Source organism: Lagopus leucura, unplaced genomic scaffold (assembly GCF_019238085.1).
Source record: "Lagopus leucura isolate 7727_CA_CO unplaced genomic scaffold, USGS_WTPT01 Super-Scaffold_73, whole genome shotgun sequence".
Classification (NCBI taxonomy): domain Eukaryota; kingdom Metazoa; phylum Chordata; class Aves; order Galliformes; family Phasianidae; genus Lagopus; species Lagopus leucura.
The window spans coordinates 49,124,917-49,148,393 of NW_024962252.1; the positions used below are offsets into that span (position 1 = coordinate 49,124,917).

The following is a 23,477-nucleotide window of genomic DNA, read 5'->3' on the forward strand; positions in this document are numbered from 1 at the left end:
TACAGCAGAGGCTAAAATGTCAGTACATAATAGCATTCAAACATTCCCCAGTTGTAGATTGGGGATGTGTATTTTCACTGGCCTGAGGAGTACATTGGAGGGCAACTTCTGCTGAAGTGGAGAACACACTTTTTTTCCTCAGTGAAAACACTTTGCTGCTTGTTTAGTGCTTTCTTTCTTGCAGCAGAAAAGTATGTGCTTTTAATGTTCAGGGGAGACTCAGAGAAGGGACTGTGGCTTCTGCTGCTGAGTCAGCCCTTCTGTAATGGTCTGTGTCCTTTGTGATCCAGAGGGCCAGAATGGATGTTTTACCTTAAAATGACATTTAAGATTTGGGCTACCTTTAACCACTGAGGCCATTGACTGTAATATAAACAGTGTCATTTATCTTTATTTCAAAGGAAGATATATTCAGATTTCTCCTTCATGTCACACTTAGGGGGATTTAAATGGAGACTGTGTGTTTTTAGGTAACAACAATGAGCACTGTTACAGCAATCTTGGATCTGAGGTCCTCAGACCAGAGGAAAAAAAAGGCTCAGTGCCCTATGCTCCAAAATCTCGTCGTGCAATCATAGCAAATCACTTTGTTCAAAGGTATTTGGAGTTCTCCATAAATGTTTACATTTCTATAGACAGAATTAGAGCCCTTCCTTGTTTCACAGGGAGATAAATACAAAGATAAATACACTAAAGGTGCTAAGGCACTCTAAAGCTTAGGGATGTTGTTCAGCTACCTAATTTCCATTGAAGTAAATGGTCTCTGAATACTGTGTACCTCACGGAGCACATTTTCTCGTACCTAGGAAATGTGACCCTTGTTAGCTAACATAATGTTCGAATGACATGTGATCTTCGTGGTCACACAGAGAGGCTCCATGTTTAACACGTTTCTCACTGCCCAGAAAGGTTTCAAACAGCAAATAACTCTGCAGAGGTTTTCCTGTTGACAGTTTAGAGGTTGGTGGTGCAGTAGAGCTGTCTGTGTTACATACACACTATTTCTATCATCCTTCACTCCCCTACCACAGCTGCTTGCTCTCTGGTTAGGACAAACAGTGAAGCTCTCTGGCACTAAGTCTGTTTCTTGGAATTCCACAGATTAAGTCCATGCTGGACCTGATGACCAGTTTACACTGGGAAAGAGAAGCACACAATATTCACATTTATAATGTGTTTTCTAACTATTTTGCTTTGAAAAGGCTGAAACAGTTAAAACTAGAAGTCCTGCTGGCTGTGGTGGTGCTGTCTGTCACCGTGAGTGAGAGGCATAAAGTTCAGACAGCTTAGTCATTGCCCTGTTCTGGGAACACTGCTGGCTTGTCCTCTGGAAATGCCTCATCTCACGGCACTGAACTTGTGCCTGAACCATTTTCCCCTGAAACAGCAGAGATATGGGAAGAATTATTCAATTGAGTCATTCAGGGAAAATTTTTTCTGAAAACAAAGAGGTTTCTTGCTGTCTAAAAGTTGGCAATTTAGAGGCCTCCGAACACAGCTGCAGCTGTATGAGGTGTTGGGTTTTCAGGTCAAGGTTCAAAGTCAGCTCTGTCTTTGAGCTAGATGATATTTTCCACTATGCTGAACATGTGGAAATACCTCAGTTGTTTCAGGTATCATCATTGGAAACATGGAAGAACCCAGTCACACGTTCTTGCTTGTATATTTTCTTGGGCTTCTCTTCTGCTCCTGATCTCAGATTTCTCTGTCTCTCAATCAGAGAGGCTAAAACAAAAGTGAAGCCTTACAGCAATGCTCAAGACCAAAAAGAAATCACACCTGGACGGTGTACAAAATTTGCTTAGCTGATGTAGTTTCTAAATCTGACATTTCACCACTGTTTTTATTTTGGTTGGAAGCATGAACAGTAGCTGTAATCAAAGTAGCAGAGCAGCTTGTGGTTATGGAATTAACTCAGGCACTGTATTGCTACTGTCTTGCCACAGCATGTCAGTATAATCCCATGTATGGTTCATACAGACTGTCCTCTTTATAGTACCCTGGTTTACTTGGAAAATGTTCCCTTAGAATTTAGGATTGCACTGTTCTTTTCAGCTTTGTTTGTCTGTCTATGGAGGAGTAGCTGTGTTCTTCTCCCAAGAATATAAGAACAGACTTGTTTCAAGAACAGCCACAAAACCTACATGAATTTGATTTATTCTCTTTTTATGTTTTCCTTTAAACAAATAAAAGAAGAAGTGTAAACATTTATTAAAGCCCGAGTTCTGAAATGTGCCTTTCCATGCACAGTTCATGTCAAGCTATGCAAGCTCATAGAGTACAAAGAAACTATACATGTCTGTGATTTAAGGTTTGTTTTTGCTTTGTTTTTTTTTGTGTTTTTTTTTTTTTTCCTTGTGTTTTAGAAACAGAAATTCTCTTTTCCAAGCAGTTTGGATTTCTCTATGGCAATGAAACATTTGCATCTGGTATTTATATATCAGGGCCACGAAGATGGTGGAGGGCCTGGAGCATCTCTCCTATGAAGAAAGGCTGAGTGAACTGGGTCTGTTCAGCCTTGAGAAAAGAAGACTGAGAGGGGACCTGATCCAGGTCTATAAATATCTAAGGTGTGGGGGGCAGAATGGCGAGGCCGGACTCTTTTCAGTGGTGAGTGGAGACAGGACAAGGGGAAACGGCTGGAAACTGCAGCATAGGAAGTTCTGCACAAATGTGCGCAAGAACTTCTTTACAGTGAGGTGACGGAGCACTGGAACAGGCTGCCCAGGGAGGTGGTGGAGTCTCCTTCTCTGGAGATGTTCAAGACCTGCCTGGATGCCTACCTGTGCGACCTGCTGTAGGGAACCTGCTTTGGCAGGGGGGTTGGACTCGATGATCTCTGGAGGTTCCTTCCAACCCCTACAATTCTGTGATTCTGTGATTTTTATATAGATCATGGCTAAGATGCTTCTCTAAGTAACTGAATGCAGATGGTGTGCTTCATGGCATGAAGCTGGCCATCACACTGTGAAAACCCAGTCAGGCTTTGGTACAGCCTAAAGCAAAGGAAGAATGCTCTACTTGTACTCTGCAGGCACTGCCGTAGCTGTGACACCAGCCCAAACTTATGGTCTTCTATGGTCTTCTTCATTACATGCAGTAACACTGGCTGGTGCCTGCTCAGGCCTTACCTGGAAGCTCTATTTACTACATGGGTAAATACCTCATGGGTTTAAGTTAACAGCCCCTGAGAAATGATAGTCAACACAAGACTGAGAAAAGGAAAAAGTGAATCTCTTACTCTTTTGTTTACCTTGGTCCCTAAGAAAGTGCAAATAGCTCTGGGAAATTCTGTTTTCCACATTACAAGGAAATTCTACATTTTTTCTACCTCATTTTTAGCACTGATTGCTTTCTCCCTTTCTTATACTGATATATAAACGTGTATATATTTTGTCCCACTGTCTGATCAACCTTCAGCTTACTAGAGTCATGAAATTCATTAAAAATACTATCAGTGGCACTTGGATTGTAAACATTAAACATACGGTTTTAATTGTGATTGTAGAAATGCATCATAGAATCGTAGAATCACCAAAGTTGGAAAAGACCTAAAAGATCACCCAGTCTAACCGTTCACCTATTTCCAGTAGCTCCCACTAAACCATGTCCCTCAACACAACATCCAGCCTTTCCTTGAACACCCCCAGGGTCGGTGACTCCACCACCTCCCTGGGCAGTCCATTCCAGTGCCTGGCCACCCTTTCTGAAAAGTAATACTTCCTGATGTCCAGCCTGAATCTCCCCTGCAGTAGCTTGAAGCCATTCCCCCTGGTCCTATCACTAATGACACGAGAGAAGAGGCCGACCCCCAGCTCACTACAACCTCCCTTCAGGAAGTTATAGAGAGCAATGAGGTCTCCCCTGAGCCTCCTCTTCTCCAGGCTGAACATTCCCAGCTCCTTCAGCCTCTCCTCATATGGCCTGTGTTCCAGACCCTTCACCAGCTTTGTTGCCCTCCTTTGAACCCACTCCAGGGCCTCAATATCTTTCTTGCAGTGAGGGGCCCAAAACTGGACACAGTACTCGAGGTGCGGCCTCACCAGAGCTGAATACAGGGGAACAATCACCTCTCTGCTTCTGCTGGCAGCACTGTTTCTGATGCAAGCCAGGATGCCATTGTCCTTCTTGGCCACCTGGGCACACTGTCAGCTCATATTCAGCCGAGCATCAATCAATACCCCCAGGTCCATTTCCTCTACGCAGTCCTCCAGCCACACCGCCCCAAGCCTGTAGCGTCGCCTGGGGTTGTTGTGGCCGAAGTGCAGGACCCGGCATTTGGCCTTGTTGAAACTCATCCCATTGGCTTCAGCCCAGCTCTCCAGCCTGTCCAGATCCCTCTGTAGGGCCTCGCTACCCCCAGGCAGATCCACACTTCCAGCCAATTTGGTGTCATCTGCGAATTTACTGAGGATGCACTCGATGCCCTCATCCAGGTCATCAATAAAGATATTGAAGAGGACAGGCCCCAGCACCGACCCCTGGGGAACACCACTCACGACCGGTCGCCAGCTGGATTTAACTCCATTCACCACCACTCTCTGAGCCCGGCCCTCCAGCCAGCTCCTTACCTGAACATCATGTTCTACATTGTTTACCAGCTAAAATTAAATATGGAAAGGGGAGTTAATCCTTAGTTCCCCACATATAAGCCTCAGTAAGCTGTCCAAACACCTGTGATTACACAGCAGAAGATTTTTAGGCTTTGATTTGATTGTTTTCTTCAATGTCACTCTGGTCTTCAGAAAGGGCAAGAAAGAAGATCCAGGTAATTACAGGCCAGTCAGCCTCACCTCTGTCCCTGGAAAGGTGATGCAGCAGCTTGTGCTGGATGCCATCTCCAGACAGCTGGCAGAGAAGGAGGTTATCAGGAGTAGTCATCATGGGTTCACCAGGGGGAGGTCATGCTTGATCAACCTGGTAGCCTTCTATGATGTTGTCTCTGGCTGGGTGGATGGGGGGGAGAGCAGTGGATGTAGTCTACCTTGATTTCAGCAAGGCATTTGATACTGTCTCCCACAGCATCCTTATAACAAAGCTGAGGAAGTGTGGGATAGATGAGTGGACAGTGAGGTGGGTTGAGAACTGGCTGACTGGCAGAGCGCAGAGCGTCGTCGGTGGTGCAGAGTCCAGTTGGAGGCCTGTAACTAGCGGTGTTCCTCAGGGGTCGGTGCTGGATCTGGTCTTGTTCAACATCTTCATCAGTGACCTTGATGAGGGTATAGTGGCCACCCTCAGCAAGTTTGCTGATGATACGAAGTTGGGAGGATTGGCTGACACGCCTGAAGGCTGTGCTGCCATTCAGCAAGACCTGGATAGGCTGGAGAGCTGGGCAGTAAGAAACAGGATGAGGTTTAACAAAAGCAAGTGTAGAGTCTTGCATCTGGGGAGGAATAATTGCATGCACCAGTACAGGTTGGGGGATGACCTGCTGGAGAGGAGCTCTGCAGGGACCTGGGTGGACGACAGGTTGGCCATGAGCCATCAGTGTGCCCTTGTGGCCAAGAGGGCCAATGGCATCCTGGGGTGCATTAAAAAGAGCATGGCCAGCAGGTCAAAGGAGGTGATCCTCCCCCTCTACTCTGCCCTGGTAAGGCCTCATCTGGAGTACTGCGTCCAGTTCTGGGCTCCCCAGTACAAAAAAACAAGGATCTCTTGGAAAGAGTCCAACGGAGGACCACAAAGATGGTGAAGGACCTGGAGCATCTCTCCTATGAGGAAAGGCTGAGTGAACTGGGTCTGTTCAGCCTTGAGAAAAGAAGACTGAGAGGGGACCTGATCCAGGTTTATAAATATCTAAGGTGTTGGGGGCAGAGTGCTGAGGCCAGACTGTTTTCAGCAGTGTGTGGAGACAGGACAAGGGGAAATGGACAGAAACTGCAGCATAGGAAGTTCCACACAAATGTGCGCAAGAACTTCTTTACAGTGAGGTGACGGAGCACTGGAACAGGCTGCCCAGGGAGGTGGTGGAGTCTCCTTCTCTGGAGATGTTCAAGACCTGCCTGGATGCCTACCTGTGTGACCTGGTGTAGGGAACCTGCTTTGGCAGGGGGGTTGGACTCGATGATCTCTGGAGGTTCCTTCCAACCCCTACAATTCTGTGATTCTATGATTCTGTGATTCTGTGATTCTTTTCTAGACAGTGTAGCAGGAATTTGGGAAATGGGGTATTTCAGGGTGTATTTGTGGAACTTGCAAGAAAGGAATGGAATTCCTGCAACAGAGAGGAGCCATGACTTGAGGTGACATGTCAGTCTGTGTCACTGAAATCACAGGAATGTCACTAATAAAAAGCAGAGGATGATCAGAACAATCTCAGCTTCCAATGTGAGTGTCCCTCTTGGGACAGTAGTCAGTGCAGTTCAGTGTCCTCTTTTTTTCTTCCTGCATTCGTAATTGTATTCTGCACTCCAGAAAATGCTATTGAACTTTTTTCTTTTCAAAGAAATGGTATCTGACCGGAAGCATTCCTAAAGGTTACCTCTGTTTTCAGTAAGAGCTATGACTAAATGTTTTAAAGACTGATCAGAGGTGACTGTTTGGGAAGCACCAACTTCACATTGGATAACTCAGTCTAGAAAACAAAGGAAATATTTTGGCCACAAAGAATAGAAACTTGCTTTGGCTTTTCACTTGAAAAACATAATGTTTTGAAACATATTTTAATAAATGTTTTCATTTCAGTAAAATGCCATGTTTTCATTAGATATATTTCTCTGGAAGTGTTTTCATTGATCCTACTTCCATGCAGTGCTGGGGTTTGTGGAAAATCGACTGATGCTTCTCTGCTGTTCAGTTTGCCCTCCCCAGTTCAGATCATTTGCACACTTCATTCCTTACCATGACTGGCTGTCACTGGACCTTGAGATGTCATGCTTCTGGCTACAGGGCTCAGGTTCTTGGATGTACAGCTCTTTCCTTGGATCATGGTGACTGCTTAGTTTTGAACTATTGCATTTCCTACTTTGTCTGGGAGTAGCTGGATAGTTTTTGTGACAATGGTCAATCATGGCAAGATTAACAATATAATGTTCCTTTTGATGACTGTTGGTAATATAACTTGGTGCTTGCAGTTGCTTTTCATATGGTTCTATTATTTAAAAGGGGGAAAAAATCTTTCCATAAGCTATTTTTGCCAGCTATATGCCAGTGCATCCCAAGCACTGTATTTGCTCAAACTAAAGTTGTGGGAGAGACCCCATGTTGGAGCAGGGTTGGAGAGTAACCATGGATTGCAGCAAAGACAAAGTGTTACAGACTGACTGCAGCCCCCATTCTCTGTTCTCCTTCACCACTTGGGAGAAGAAAGAGGAGTAGTTGGAGAGAAGTGGTTTTAGTTTGCTTTTGGTTCTCGCTGCTCTAGTCTGCTATTAGCAGCCAATAAACTACACCAGTCTCTCTTATGTTGAGTCTGGTGATGGTAATTGGTGAAGGATCTCTCTGTCCTTATCTCAGCCCACTAACCCTTTTTCATCATTATTGTCTGTTGAGGATGGAGAGTGAAAGAGTGGTGTGGAGGGACCTAGCTGCTCATTGGTGTGAAATGACTACAAAATCATATACATATACATGTCTTTAATGGTATCTATGCCGAGGTGAATCAGCCCCAGTGTGTGTCTGGATTTATCTCTTGAACAGCTACAATGAATAAGCCTTTCCAGTAATTGCAGCTCCCGCTACCATGGATGAATTTCTCTTTTAACATTTTCTTGATAATCGCCCTTTGGGCTTAAAGACTGCTGTTGAAATATCTCTCTGAGCAGAATGCATGAACATCATGCCCCTGTAGGTGTAAGGTTTCTCTTTGGCTGTGGACGCTCGTAAAAATAGTCTTTCTCTATGCTAATGTAACAGTCCTTTTCAAAGGCACAAATTGCTCAGTGTCTGTGCCAGCAGTTAGACATGTAGCCATCCAACTCACTTTGCTTGTGTTTTGTAGGCTGGTTCAAATAGCATTTCTCCTCTAATGCTGCAAGCATTTTATCCCCAGTCACTTTCTGTGCACAGTCTCTTCTTAGAGAATATTAGCCTCGTAAGACCTGAAATGCAACAGCAAGCTATTTCATCATTTGGGAAATTCAATTGTCAAGCTTTTTTCTTCTTGAAAACATTTTATGAAAGAACCTGAAAACAAGCAGCTAAGGAGATTGTACGTTTTTACGGTGATGAACACCAGTGCCATTTCTTTCCCTGTTTATCTGCACATGTACTCTTACTATATGTCTTATGTCCTTTGTGGCAAACTAACTCTCAGGAGTTGCTTTCTTCTTGCTTCTTTTCTTACTGCAGATTAATACCTTCAATCATTGAAGCAAACATCAAAATCCATAGGAAATACACAGAAAATAATCTATTTAGGAGAAATCCACTGCGAGTGGAATACTTGATAACACCTGATAGATCTGATACAAAAACCAACATAATTTCACAATCACACCCCACCCTTGGGCCATGAGGAAGGTTCTTACATGAGATCAAGTCATGCAAGCAAATAACCCCCAAGTTTACATCTGATTATAGCAAATATATGGGAGATGTGAACAGGGTTGGCCCAGTGCTAGACCATATGATGAACACCAAGGATCATGGCATCGTATAAAACTGGGCATCTATATGGTACAGCTGGCTATGCATAATATTCTCCTAATTTATAAGGCTGAAGCAGCTGCTTCTACTGCTGTTGCTCCATCAGCTTTTCCAGAAGTCTGCTATTGAATGCCTAGTAGTCAAATATTGCAGTTGTGTGTGCCAGTGGAACAGGAAGTTGATATCATTTACAGTGGGAGATTAGGTGCTACTCTATTCCACAGATAAGGTAATGTTCAGCATGGTGAGGTAGAAAGGGTTGGCCTTGTGGGATGGGCTCCACTTCACAGAAAGATCAATAATGGCGTACTCTAAAAGATGTAATATTTTTTTATAAATAAATAATTTATAATAATATTTATTATTATATTTCTTGTTTATTTCTTTGTTGGCAGGATCCCCAGCTGTGACAGGAGGATGTGGTCACATGAGGCCACTGCAACAGGCTGTGTGTGTGACTGTGGACATCCCCAGTGATGCAGCAGGCGAGATCTTAGAGAACAAATTGTGCAAGTCCTGATTTTGTTCTTCTGCTTCATCTTTCCACTTTATGGAAATGCTGTGGCTCTAGTAACCAGTATTTTATAGAATTGTAGTATCATAGAATGACTTGGGTTAAAGAGGGCCGTGATGATCATCTAGTTTCAACCCAGGCTTTAGCTCTTTGCTTGGAAGTGTCTGCTCTGCAAGTGGGAAAAAATCTGGGGGGAGGGTGTTTTCAGCTGGACCCTGCAAACTGCTTGCCAGAAGTACAGGCTAGCTGGAAATGTCAGCAACTGTAATCTCATGAGCCTTAGCCATGGCCTACATTAGAAGATGGATCCTGCCAGGCACCCTCTGCAATCAGAGGCTCTGAAAGGCTGGCTTGTGAGCCTAGCTCTCTCCAAATGCTAAAAAGGTGCTTGAGGCAATGGCTTGTAGGGGAATTGCATGGACACTACTCTCCTCCACCCTATTCAGGCTTCATTGCAGAAGGCCCTCCATGGTTCGCAGCAGAGAAGAGGCCAGGAGAGTTCCAGCATGTGCTCTACATGGACAGCCCCATTCTGGGGATCAAGCCAACAACTTGAAGGCATCCTGCCTTGTGTGCACATGTGCTGAACACCCCACATGTCAGCTCTGAGAGGTGGACCCACACCAGAGACAACCTTGTACCCATGAGAAGGAAGGGGGGAGAAGGCCAGAATTCACTTTTCCAATTATTTCCAAACTGTCTTGCCTTCAGGAAAGCCCCGCTGTAGTTCAGAGCCTAGGAGAAAGTTATTCCTCCTTTTTGCCTTCACAGAGATATTAACAGCAGTGCAGCATATGGGGTAAGGCATCCAAAATTTTGTTTTTAAAAGCAACAGCATTACCAGCACTGTCTAGGTGCTGTGGGTGTAGATCATGCAGCTGGTACCTGCATGAACCCTCTGTTCTGCAAACCCAATGGAGCTTGTTGTGAGAAAAGGGCACTATTGCTGCCTGTGGAGAAAAAATATGGCACTAACCATTTTACCAGAACCTTCCCTAGTAAAATTACATTGCAAAGCCATGCCAAAAATAAATTCAAATTCCAAACAGAAAGAGAAAATTGACTTTTGCAGAAAATCATGCGGTTGTTAATAATAAATAAAGTTGCTTTCAGAATGGAAGCAATTCCTGCAACTCTTGCACCACTTTCTGTAAGGCTGTGTTGTTGCTAAGGAAGTGAAATGTTGTTAGCAAATATGACAGCACAAGACTTCTTCAGATTTCTAATTCTTTTTCCCTCTGTACAATTCTGTATAATTTTATCAAGTTAAAAAAGAAAAATAATTTGGTTTCCAACTTCTGTGAGTCCATAGGAGTTGGGAGTTGGACTAGATGACTTTTAAAGGTTCTTTCCAACTCTGAGGATTCTATGATTCTATAGCATGGCACCTACTACATTTCTAGCCAGGTCCAAACTCTTCAGGCATCTTCTTCTTTATAAATTCTGTTGAAGATTTAGAATCCTAAACATTTTTATGCTCTAAATCTGACATGGGTACTGTATCTAGAGACTGTTCCCTGACCAGGATTAGTAGCTGTGACCATAATAAAAGTTCATCTTAGTTTAACAAGTGTAAAATGAGCTGCACTAAGGCAAGAAGTGAATTTGAGAAAGAACTTGAATTACTGCAAATATCTTCAGGTTGTGATAAGTCACAAGTGGATGAAATCATCAGTGCTGCAATACACAACGTGCTGTTTCCTAACACTTTGCCTGAGCAGTTTTATGGAGGTTCTGCCCAGTGCAAGGGGTAGAGCAGGGCAGCATCGTGCAGGTTGCATGCAGTTCTTGCAACTTATCAGCAGTTGCTGAGATCTGGAATTTGTCATGGGGCTCGGTATTGTTTCGAGGTTTAAGTAGTCTCATTTTCCAAATAAATGTAACTGAATTAAGAAACTGTGCAATAGGGACACAGTAAAACCACTGGAAGAAGAGGGAGAGGAGTAAATAGGGAAGCACTGAGCAGGAAACCTGATTTTATGGACTAAGTGTGTGGACATGATTAGATTCTTGCAAGAGAAGTCATTCAAATACATCGTGTTAGAATCAGATGGCAGAAATATTTAGTATGTGATGTCTTTTTTTGTTTTGGTAAGGGCACAAGTGACCAGCATTCACTTACATAAGCATGGCCTCTTCCCCAATTCCTGCTGCTGGCATCCTGCTGCTGCTTTCAGCAGTGCTGCTTGTAGATGAGGTGCTGATGACAAAAAAATTCACCCCAGTATCTGTAAATTATGGGAAAAGTGGAGAGCAACTATGTAGCAGGGAACTCCATTTACCCAAGGGTAAAACTTTGCTTTCTTATGCCTGGCCCTCTCTCACTGCCTCATATAATTCCCAATAGTAGAATGATGTTAAGTGCAAAGATTATTATTAGTTACAGACCTAGTAGAACTGACAAAAGCCACTTCCCTTCTCCATTGGTGGCTTGGTGTGTATCTACTCAGTCCTTGCCCAGGAAAACTTTTCTCTTGTGAGACAAAGACAAGGAAGAGTTGAATCGTTGGAAATCACAGGTGATGGATAGAGTTTGTTCATCATTATTGGTTTATAACAGAGTTCTCTTCCCCCTAAATGTCTGTCATTAACTGAAAGCAAGGATCTTTTCCGTTTCAGTGTACATGATTTCCTGTCTAATTGTACAATGGTTTCACTACCAGAAATGTTACACTGAGGACACTATGAAGGCATAGCACTGGGCACACATTTTAAAGGACTTCTATTTCACTTTCTTCTACAACCTTTGCTATAGAAGAAACAAAGTGTTTGAAACTTCTAATTCATAAATCATAATTTAACTCCAAGTTTTAAAATAGAAAACCGTAGAAACAATCTTAAAGATATTTTCACAAGTGGTTTTCACATTTTTTTTATTACAATATAAATGCAGATACATATTGTCTTAAGTTGTGCTATAGGGAATACAAAGAATCCTTGGGATTTGTGTAACATTAAATGATTAATAAAATTAATTATTTAATGCAGCAAATTTTAATTTAAAAAGCATCCACATGTGTAGTCCAGCCATATTCTAGACCCCAGATGTCAGTTTACAGCTGGGCCTGTAACAGGAGGCAGCCTCCACCGTTACTGCAGTAACTGGGAAGAGAAAGAACTGCTGCTGCAGTGCATGTTTAAGCAGTATGCTATGGAGTTCAACTGAAGATGCCTTCTGCCTGCACCCCTCTTGTACCTCTGTAAGCTGTTCTGCTTTGTACAGTACAGGGAAAGCTCTTCATCAGTGTAGGGAAATCACCTAGAAACAAGCTCCTTAGCCTGAACTATTGACTGTATCTCAAGAAAGACTAATGTTATGCATCACTTGATGAAGTAGAAGAAGGAAAATCTGTTACAGTTATGCTATAGCCAGGAGGCACCCAGGCTCAAAGTCTGAAGATTTCCTGGTTTTCTCTCTTAGAAAGGACCTAAACTTAAGCTTGCTGTGGCCAGTGTCACAGATGTCCTAATGTGCTTTGCACCTTGGCACCTGCAAGGCAGGATGAATAGTAAATCTCTCTACTGAGCAAGTGATACATTAATATAATACAGTGATTGAGGTGAGAAAATAGACTATTCAGACCAGCTAGTTGAAATAACTCTTGCATTCTGGCTCATAGAAACTCATGAAATTTCATAAACGACTCATTTTTAAACACGTAACACCTAAATAATGGCCATTAAGTGAGGATGGGTACATCTAGACTAAACACACTGGGTAAATCCCTAGAGATGTTGCAGCAGAATTGCCTGTTAACAAAGCTGGAGACCACTCATTTTCCTGGTTAATAATTGCATGATGGCAATAAAAACTGAGGAAACAATATTATGCATAACTGGTTAAAGAAAGGGAAGAAAGAGGCATTTCTGAGCACTCTGACAGCATGCAAATAATTATCCACACCGTTCTTCTAGCCTTTTTGGGCTTATCATTCTCGTCTGGAGTGAAACGAGCCAAGAAGATGCAAGAACTCTGGCAAACGATGCCCTCTGAGACAGCAGCGTTCCTGCCATGTGCCACCTTCTCCTTTTGGGGAGCGGGTGGGTGTCAGCTTGCTGCATCTTCTCTGGCTCTGGCCTGCGGCAGCGGCCACCTGGTCACAGCAGCACAGTGCACTGTCTGTTGCTGTAGGCACTGCTGCGGCCCAGCACCAGCACTGATGTTCTAGCCACGATGCAGTAGCTGATTCCCGGCCTCAGGTCTTCTATTTTGATCACTTTGTCTTTTCCTTCGTACACCAGCACTCTGTGTTGCTTCAGACAGAGGGAGGAGAAACAGCTGGTCATGCATGTGTGTCTATGACTAAGCTGGGAAGGATGAAAAGTTCAGAGCAACACATGGGTTGGCATTAAGTCAACAACATTAACTAGCATTAGTTATTTATGTGTTAGTTTTGGTGTTGTTTTCTTTTCTTTCTTAAAAAAAAAAAAAACAAAACACCCCAAATTGCCCTCATTTCCCAACTGTTTCAACTAGGCTTTAGATTCTGAAATACTACACCAATGGGAATGAAGAAAGTGGGGATGAATTACAACCCAGTTCGACCAAATTCAATTCCTGAAAAATAAGCTTACTTCGTGTTTAGATACTTACACACCCATTTACACTCTTCCAATCCCAGAGGGCTGTAAAAGGGAAGAGTATGCCTATATTCTCTTGGCTTTTCAATGGTAAAGAGTTTATATCTGAATATGTACTTACCTCATCTAGCAAGTTGTTAATTATGAAGACTTGGTACAGAAGATCATAATAATTTGTCATTGGTATCATGCTGCCTCTCTTCCTTTTATAAGCCGAACGTGGAGCCTGGAGCTTTAGTATTACAAATTTGTTGCTGTGAACCACCTTTATTGTTGGAGGTCCTATCATAGCTAAGGGTATAAACAAAGCTGTGAGTATGATTGTAGCATGTTTATTAATAATGATCCACAGAACAGAATGCTTTGGATTCTTTGCCCTGATTCTTTTTCTTCATGTTTTTCTGCTATCTTGAGCTGCAGAAATGTTTGAACCATTTCAGGTCAAGGACAGCTTCAGTCATTCTTCTCCGAACTCATGGAGCCTGCTTGGTTAAAGACAGCTGAGGTTTCACATCGTGCCTGTGTACCCCTGAAGGCAGTGGCTGCCCCACATTTTCTCAGGAGGATGTGGTGCAGGGCAAGGTGAGCTGCTGCTGCTGCAAGATGCAGCTCTAGCTCAAAGCATGCGGTCTTGCCTACACAGGACAAGTTAGTTTGTGCTTCAGGGCTGTGGAGTGACTTGTGTTGGTGACTACACTTCAGTTTTACATTGACCAGAGAGGGAAAAAATTGATAATTTATGGGAGCTTACTGGTAGGTACACTGACACTGCTTAGTGTGCTAACAGTCCTGCAGTTTCATTGTGCACTATGGAATTACAATGGCTGTACTAACTAAAAGCTCTGTGTGTGCCCTTTCTAAATACACCACTGCCAAGAGAATACATGTGGGAAAAACGCATGCATGTGAGAAGGCTGTTGGCTATGCAGCTGCCTTCTCTCTTCTCCCCTTTCCCTCCAGCAGAGAACATTTCCTTCTTCACACTGTGCTCAATCCTTCCAGCAGCCCCCAAAACTGCTGCAAGTATTTTGTGGAGTTCCATGCGTTGAGGAAGAGGTTGAGTGGAAGGGAGCCAAGGATTTCTGATCCCCGAATTGTAGCTAAGATGTTGCTCATCTGAAATTGGTTCAAGTGTGGGGAAAGTTATTATGTCGCAAACACTTCACCTGAGAGCTGTGGACACACAACTTCTTTTGGTACAGTCTTCTAGCTAGAAGGGGATCACTTTTGACAGCAGACTGGGAGCAAAAATGCTGTGCTCCATGCTGCAGAAAACCCAGCCCCATGCTCAGAGAGCCCGTGTGTTTGCACTTACTTTCTCTCCAGGGAGTGAACCTGCAGCTGAGGCTCCAGTCGGAGCGGACATCAGTGGAAGCGGCTTGCACCCTGCTGTAGTAAGCCTCATAGGCGTCAGAAGTCTCCTCTGTCAGGTCGCAGAAATGGCTCTGAATCCCCCAGCACTCTTCTTTGTTTTGCCACTTGCTCTGCCCATACCTTTGGGAAAAGGAGGAGCAATGCGAGCCCTAGCTATCATCAAACAGATTTGTGCAGACTTGTAACAGTCTATTCCCCAAAGGAACCAAAGGCTTTCATGCTGTGAGGTGCTGGACTGGACCAGGCCTCCCTTGTGGAGCAGGCTCCCTCTGAGGAACAGGTAACAGCACTGCACCCTGTGGCACAGTGGCCACCGAACCCCTGATTGTGCTCCTGCAAGATGCCTGGCCTGCCAGACCTGCCTGGGGCAGGCTGATGGTCTCAGAGGCCCCCCACACAAACTGCATGTATGTGCCATGCTGAGGTGCCATGAGGGTGTGCGTCACGTTGCTAGACGTGCTTGACCTCCATGTCCTTCAGGCTGCTCAGCTGCACTTTACGGGCTTGTGATAAGTGCAGGGAGCTGGCAGCGGTGAAGGACATGGCTGTGCCCCAGGTATCCTTTGGCACCTGAGAGATCCCTTTGGCTTGCCAAGCAGGGATGGGCTGCTGCTGGATGAGGCATGCTGGAGTTCCCCCGGCACTTACACTTTATACTGCACAAAGTAGAGCGTGGTTTCTCCCTCTCCAGCCCTTCCAGGCAGCCAGCGCAGGGTATTGTTGAAATTCAGTGAGTAAAACCGTACCCCCCGTGGCTTGATTGCATCTTGCAGGTCTCGATTTTCCAGGACTGGAATGGCTGCAAATAGTAAGAAACAGTGACAGCACACATTTCTCTCAGGCAGGCACCTCTGCATCCAGGCACACGCTGCTCAGGTGGTTCTAGGCTAGCAGCTGGTAGGGAAGTTCAATCTGGGTCTCATGTTCCAAACTTTCCACGTTGCAGTGAGCAGATGTAGAAATTACAGACCACAGCCAGGATTGTGAAAGGAACAAATCATGGTGTTTTTTTGTTTGTTTGTTTGTTTGTTGTTTGTTTTTTTTTTTTTTTTTTCTTTCATAATTGAATTTACTGCCATTAAAGATGCCCAGTGGACACCCCAGCAGACAAACCCTTCCGATCGGCTCCTAAAGCATGCAGTACACAGCTGCACCAGTAGTTAAAGGTAGGTGCTCTGTCCTTCCTATCTCAAATTTAGCCTGCAGGAACTATATTTTAACAATGGTGTATAGTATACGGTATTTATGTTTTAATAGTTACCACGGCTGTGTTTGTTTGTTCTTGCCTAATAAAATAGTATCACATTCACTGTTTTTCTCATCTGAACTGATGGAAAAAGCTGTCTGACAGCTTTCAAGATAAGCTGTTTCCAAAGTGAAACAGATACAGGTGACAAAATCAGTTAACACTCCTGAAGCATCCAAATCCTAACAGGTTTCTGGATTTCATGACCCACCTGACTTCATGTGCCCACAGTTTTATCTGCAGTATATCTCAGAACCAGAGACTCAGACACACAGAATTGAACTGAAACTGGTAACAGAACTGTAAGTAAATGTGATAAACATCACACTCATTTCAGCTGCATTTTGAAAGGCAAAATGAGACTAATTTGGAAATGACAGGACTTCTGAAACCAGCCTCTGAATCCAGAGATTTCCTGACTTGCCCAGCTTTGTGAACAGACCCAGCCCTCCTCCCCAGGTAGGAAGAAAATTGAAAGCCTTTACTTACTGCTTATCTTGTCCTGCAGCAGGTGCATCAGAAAGCAGAGGGAGGAAAGCCTGATCCCCCTCATGCTTAGGAGAGCAGCTCCATGACTGAGAGCATCTCTTTTCCTCTTGGGCATGTCTTATGAGGAAGTAATTATTAAAATGACTTCTCCATTTATAAAGTCCCTGCTGTGGCTTTGATTTAATTTAGTTGAGAAACATATGAATTGTTCTAAATTAAACACAAGCAATTGTTCCTACTTGGAAACTGCACTCACTCTGAAGTTTGGAACTAATTATGAAGCAAACCAATGAGAAAAATGTCCTTTTTTTTCAGGGACTAATTCCCAAATGTCTGGCAATATTGCTTTATCCCAAAAATATGTCACACAAGCTTGCGTCTTCGCTCTGTTAGGATATTGTTTTTCAGCTTGCCAGTCACTCAGTGCTGCAGAACACAAAATCTTGCTGGAATAACATAAAACAGCAATGAGATGTCATCTTGGTGGCCTGTCTTGGGGTCGAACACAAGAGTGAAGGCTGTCGGAACATTCAGTGCAGGATGCCATTTAGGATCATGTCATCAGAGGGACACGGGGACATGAAACTGCTGCAGTTTTTGCTGTGGAGAGATGGTTGGAGGCTGGGGCTGGCTGAGCCCAGCCCACTGGTCAAAGTGCCACTGTGTATTGGACACACGTTGGGCGTACTGCCACACTGTGTGCACCACGGCAACTCTGAATGCTGTACCACTGGTATGCATATCCCACAGCCCCAGAATGGGATGCTGGGCTTGTGATAAAGTGACCTCACTCTGTGCTGGTAGGTCCTTTATTGCTGTGTGTGCCAGCCTGCAGGGGGCCAGTTGTTGCCTGATGGGTGGTATGGACAATGCGGTCATGCCGAATGCTGGCACACTGGGTATCCCAGCATGAGCCAGGTGCCCTCACCTCCTGCACACATCAGTGGGCAAGAAGAGACAACCCAAACATGCACAGTGTAGAGCAGCACACAGTAGTAATGCCCACCAATGAATAACCAAGGTAGAAACCACCTGGTTGCAGGAACAAGTCATCTCTGCAGAAACTTGCCTAACTCCTCACCTTGGCTTTGGGAAAAAGAAAGACAGAAGAAAACGCTGCCGGGACGAAAAAAAGTATAAGTTATTGTGCAAATTAAGGTGTTTTTTTTGATCAAAAGGCATTTGATTGCAGTAGGCAAACTAAACACAACCTAATCAAGAATCTGGTCTCGGTGACTTCAGCTGAGCACATGCACATCATGCGCACACTGAATTTGCAGCAAGCACATTAAAACTGTAGATGTGTAACTCTGAATAGCTAGTTACCAGAATGTGGTGTTAGCTGAGAAGGAATGCAGAAAAGGAAAAAAAAAAAAACAAAGAAAGAAAAGAAAATCAAGGTAGAAGGTGGGGAGGAAGTCTTGGCATTGCTTTCTGGGAATTTTGTATCTATCCATTTACCAAACACATTTTCGAAATTCAGTGACTTTTAAGAAATTCCCCACAACACACACAATGAGTATTTCATCATGTTATATGAGCTCAAGTGTGGGAATAGGGAACTTTATGAACTGATCAGCAGGCTGAAATGCCATCAGATTTTAGTCACACCTGTCACAGATTGTGTATTTACTTACTTGAATTGTACCAACACACCTTACCAGGACCCAAGATTGGAGCTCTGCCAGAATCACTGCTGGTGGCAGCACCTCCCATGACGGCAAGACCTCCCAGAGCTGGGATTGGGTGGCTGCATGACTGGGACCAGGCTGGATGCCCCTTTGGTTCTCCCTTCCAAATACAGAAAGACTGCTTCTTGCTATGGCTAAACACCTGGGTCATGGAAAAGGTCAGGGCTTCCCACACAGCATCAATAGTGCTTGTTCTGTAATTGGGCCTGGCAATGTAATGCAATCTCTTCACATAATTTCACCATTATTGAAACACCCACTGATAATCCCCATGTTTTATCTGTAACATTTTCCTTCTCATGAACTTCAGTCATGTCTCCCCAGTGCTCTTTGCGATAAAGACAATTACATTTTAGTGAGTGGCAGCTGCACACACCCATATAGACATACTCATCTTGAGTGCAACACATCTATAGCACATTTAAATAAATAAGAACATATAAGAAACAGTGCTGCTTAAGAATACTTTGAATGGTACTTACAATGAAATGAAAATGAAAACATTCCTTTCCCCAGCAGCATCTACATTAGTGCTTACTTACATTGCAGAATTTGCTTTGACCCAGACCTTTGTGACACAGCAGTTCTGTGGTTTTGTGAACAGACAGAACTGAGGGCACCAGAATTTTTTCCATTCTTGGAATAAAAACCTGTCCAAATACTGGGTAAACAGAGTTCTTCCTCTTGAAGAATGGCTATTGCCACACAGAGGTGAAAGCTGAGTACCTTCTTGCTGGAAGCTGTCTGACTCATCCCATCTGATAGCTCCACCTTATTGCTTTACTTTCTGCTAGAGCAAGATATTCCTGACCGTAAGAGAGAAAATGTGACCCCAGAAGGGCTCCTCCCGCAGCCACCTCTACGACTGGGTGCAGGTCTGCACATAGGTTTCATAGGCTCAGACCCATGCAACAGCCTCTCTTGGCTGGTGGCTCTGGAGCTCAGCTTGTCCAACCCAACGCTCCAAGCTGATAACAGGGTCACCTCACACATAACCACTCCCACTGAAAGCTCCTCCCTCATATATCGAATCGGGATTTCCCTGCTGCAACCCATGACAGTGGCTTTTTGTGTTCAGGTTGCAAGTCTCTGAGCAGAACCCGCCTGTATTTTCTGTAAGTGCCCCATTCATCCAGCTGGCAACAGTGCTGAGATCCCCTCCTAATCCACTTCCCTGCCTCTTCTGGCACATTGTGTGCAGCAGCCCTTCACTGCCTTACCAGTGACTTTGAACATGAATCAAAAAAACAAACAACAACAAAAAAAATCCAAAAGAAAAAACCCACATCAACCACCCACATCCAAGCAACGGGGACTTTTATTTCTCAGCCCTTCAGGGAAGGGGCATTACATCACAAGAGTTATTACAGAAAAGTTTCTAAGGAAGTGAGACTGACTTTCTCTATATACTGTGGGTATTCTTTGCTTCCTGCCCACAGGTGTGAACTGTTTACCTCTCGCAGTCAGTGGGCTTGCCTCAACGTTTGGGAGATTACAGTAAAAAATGCCAAGTGTCATATCTGCACTTTCATAGTAAGAAATGTGAACGTGCTGAAAGCTCCCTCTGTAGCAAGTCCTTATTTGCACTTGAAATACTTATTTAACAACGTGTGAGACATTGCCTAGCACCACAACATTAGTAACCAACACCAAAGTTCACTCTCTGTAGAGAATGTAAATACGAAAATGGTGCAAAGGCACCATTTCCATTGACAAGTTTCTTTAATGAGACTGATTGTTTCTCTTGTTTGCTAAGCCTTATGTTTTTTTTTCCTACTGCTAAAGCACTACAGCTAGTTTTAGCACACAGATAAAAGACCTGGGTTCCGTCAGCTTGTGGGTCCCCCCCCAAAGCACCCGGAAGCTAAAGCCTACCAGCAGAGACAGGTGGAGTTACTATTACATAAGGTTTTTTGTTTGCTTTAGTTGAAGCAATGTTAGAAGTGTAGGAAGCATGCCAGGTGATTGCTTGGCCAGCTGAAACACAGATTAGGCAGGAGAGGCACAATACAAACATTGGGCATACCGCCTTTGTCCATCTACTGGAGCAAAGAGAGGTGAGTTGAAGGCAGGCAATGCCAGTGCCTGCTCTCTGCTCCACTGCCAGCAGCAGCTGAGGCAATGCCTGAGCTGTCAGCTGCATGGGCAGGAATTACAGAATGATAAAGGCTGGAAAAGACTTTGAAGATCACCAAGTCCAACTACCAGCCCACCCCCACCATGCCCACTGACCACATCCCTCAGTGCCACATCTACGCTGTTTTCAAACACCTCCAGGGACAGTGACTCTATTACCTCCCTGGGCAGCCTGTGCCAATGCCTCACTGCTCTTTCAAATAAGAAAGTTTTTTTAATATCCGACCCGAACCTCTCCTCACACAACTTGAGGCCATTCCCTGTCAGTGCTACTTGGGAGAAGAGGCAAACCCCCACCTCACCACAACCTCCCTTCAGGCAGCTGTAAAGAGTGATAAGGTCTCCCCTGCTCCTGGTGGCTGCTATTGACCAGCATTCCATGATCCTTTTCCACTCTGCAGCTTTCCAGCCATTTTGCCCCATGCCTGTGGCATTGCGCAGGATTATTTTGACCAAAGCACAGGACCTGGCAAGAGCCCATGCTACAACTTTTTTGCAGGCTGATTTTGAAACCCTTTGTGCCTTTCAGGCCAGTGGCTCCTTCATTACACTGCACTACTAACTGCTGACAATCACAGGGACTTTATTCTGAAGTTCAGATGTGCTTAGTTCTGCGAGGTTTCTGTGCAGGAAGGAAGCTAGGTCACGGTGTATGTTCACAGACTTTTTTTCCCTCCTCCCACCCTGCCTTTTTCTATATACCATTCGCATCTAGAAAATATTAAAGAAAGTTGATGTCCTGTCACTCATCTGTTCTGCAAGTTAAGATCCACAAGCATCACACCTTCCAGCCTGCAGGTCGGCTCTCTGCTCATCCTTTGGCTTCTCAATAGGGGCTCCCCATCATCTGGAGAGCGCACGCTAGAACTGAACTCTTCTAATGACCTTTAGCACTGCTATTCCCAAAACAGCCAGGCCGGTGAGCACATGAGTTTCACAAGACTTTTTCTTTAAAAACAAAAACACAGCAAGAGTGCCTCGTGTGGATACAAATCTCCATGCACTCATGAATCTGCAGAACGAGCTTTTGGGACAGAATCTTGCATGCTCAGCAGAACTGGCTTCCATGCTGCTCAGGGGTGTCTGAGCTCACTGTGCTGTGACCATTTAACTAGAAAGAAGAGTCACAGGGTAACAAAGACATCTTAGTTCCCAATTTTTTTTATCTTACGAGAAATGAAATTTGGCTGTGCGGACCCTTGCATACCTATTTGCCTTCATCTAACTGGGGCTATTCATTAATCTGGTCACCTTTCCCCAGTCCCTGTGGGCAGGACTTGACATGGCGTATGTCAACTAAAACTGCCAATTTTGCTGCTCCTGGAAGTAGTATAGAGGCATTATCAGTAATCAGCCACTCAAATCATGCGTGCTTTATTCCAATTGTATTCAAAAAGACTTTTAGGAAAGGGGAAAAAAAACAAACAACTAGCTCCTATCCAATGCCTGAAAGAAGGCCAGGCTTCTCCAGTCAGGAGGCTTCACTCAGTCATGGGGAACAGAGAGGAATTATAACCTCACTAGCTGGCAGTGGAGAGGCATGGGGAATAAGGATGGGCAGCTGGGAAGAGCCCAAGAGGGAGAAGGGCCTCATCTGCACGTCTGGTCTCTCCCCTGCACTCACCTACTGCCACATCCAGAAGGACGATAGAGTGAAAAGAATTGCACTCTATTTTAAATCTAAAGGGACTATATATGCATTCTGTGGAAGGGTATTTTTGAGAGGGCATAACCTTTCAGAGCGTGTGCTACTCCAGAGATGTCAGCACAGGAAAGAGCTGGGTCAGACCTGGCACTGCCTCTGACTGCTGTGCCGCACGCACACTGCAAGTATCTGACAGCTTCAGCATTAGTTCTGCAGAACACAGCAAGCTGGCTGGAGGATGCTTTTGGCTTGTTCACTCATTGCTTGCTCTGTTTGCAATGCATTTTCTCTTTTAAGGTACGCCCAGACACTAGGAAATCAAGTTTCTTCTGCACAAAACAGATGAGAAATTAGTTTTTGGCCCAATCACAAATGAGCATGTAAAAAATCATGCACAAATTGTACAGTCATTTCTGAGAACCTGAAATCCTAAGGCTTGAATCTCCTAGCTGGAAGCAGCATGAAGAAAGCACTATTCTTAATGTTAAGAAATTACTCAAAAGGAGGAATTTGGATGGAGGGAATAGAAAATGCCTCGAAATGGCACATTCTAGATTTGCCTATGAAATTAAATCAAAACTATTTTAAATCCTGTTGGGTAAATCAGCATGACAGTAGCATCTTATTTCCAAGATACACATCAGAGTGCACTTGATCACAGTTAAAAAGTGAACAATATATATCTAAGAGTCTTCTATTTACTTAAGCTTCAAACAAAGATGCTAGTAGGAGTTTCAGGGAAACCTGGCTTTCCTCACTCTGTAGCAATGAACCCATTTGAGCATTTAACCCTCAGACAACATTTTTAAATAGCATGTGAGGACAGTCCCCAGGCTTCAGCATCGGACCTGAAGTTGCTGCATGCTGCATCAGTGGTGTGAACAGAGCTGCTGGGCAAAACATGAAACTGCAAAGCTGATGATGTAGCCAGAACCAGTGGATCACAAAGAGCTCCTGCTGTGCGCCAGGCCCCCATCCCTCCAAGACAGGGGAATGGCACTGTATGACCTCAAAGGAGAGAGACTTTTCCAGCAAGAGGATGCAGTCGTGTCCTCTGTGTCGATCAGAGGATCGCCGTTGACTGTAGTAGGTGGTATTTCACTCAAACTCTTGAGAACAAACAAGCAGCAGCTCTAATTTGAAATGAATTCTACATGCTAATACATCTGGCAAGTAGAATACAGTAACTGCCTACAAACAATTACACAGCCCCCC

General features: G+C 44.3%; 1 protein-coding gene across 2 annotated transcripts; it reads right to left on the reverse strand.

The window, feature by feature from the left end:
- Positions 1-12,005: 12,005 nt before the first annotated feature.
- Positions 12,006-17,077, reverse strand: IL22RA2 (interleukin 22 receptor subunit alpha 2). Of its 2 annotated transcripts, none has more exons than XM_042895166.1 (5): positions 16,791-17,077; positions 15,704-15,854; positions 14,997-15,175; positions 13,803-13,972; positions 12,006-13,354 (listed from the first exon to the last, which is right to left on the reverse strand). In XM_042895166.1, the coding sequence occupies exons 1-5, from the start codon at positions 16,903-16,905 to the stop codon at positions 13,199-13,201; spliced, it is 771 nt and encodes a 256-aa protein (XP_042751100.1). In that variant the 5' UTR covers positions 16,906-17,077; the 3' UTR covers positions 12,006-13,198. The 2 variants fall into 2 exon arrangements, with proteins under 2 accessions (XP_042751100.1, XP_042751099.1); XM_042895165.1 differs by having other exon boundaries at positions 12,006-13,408.
- Positions 17,078-23,477: the final 6,400 nt, after the last annotated feature.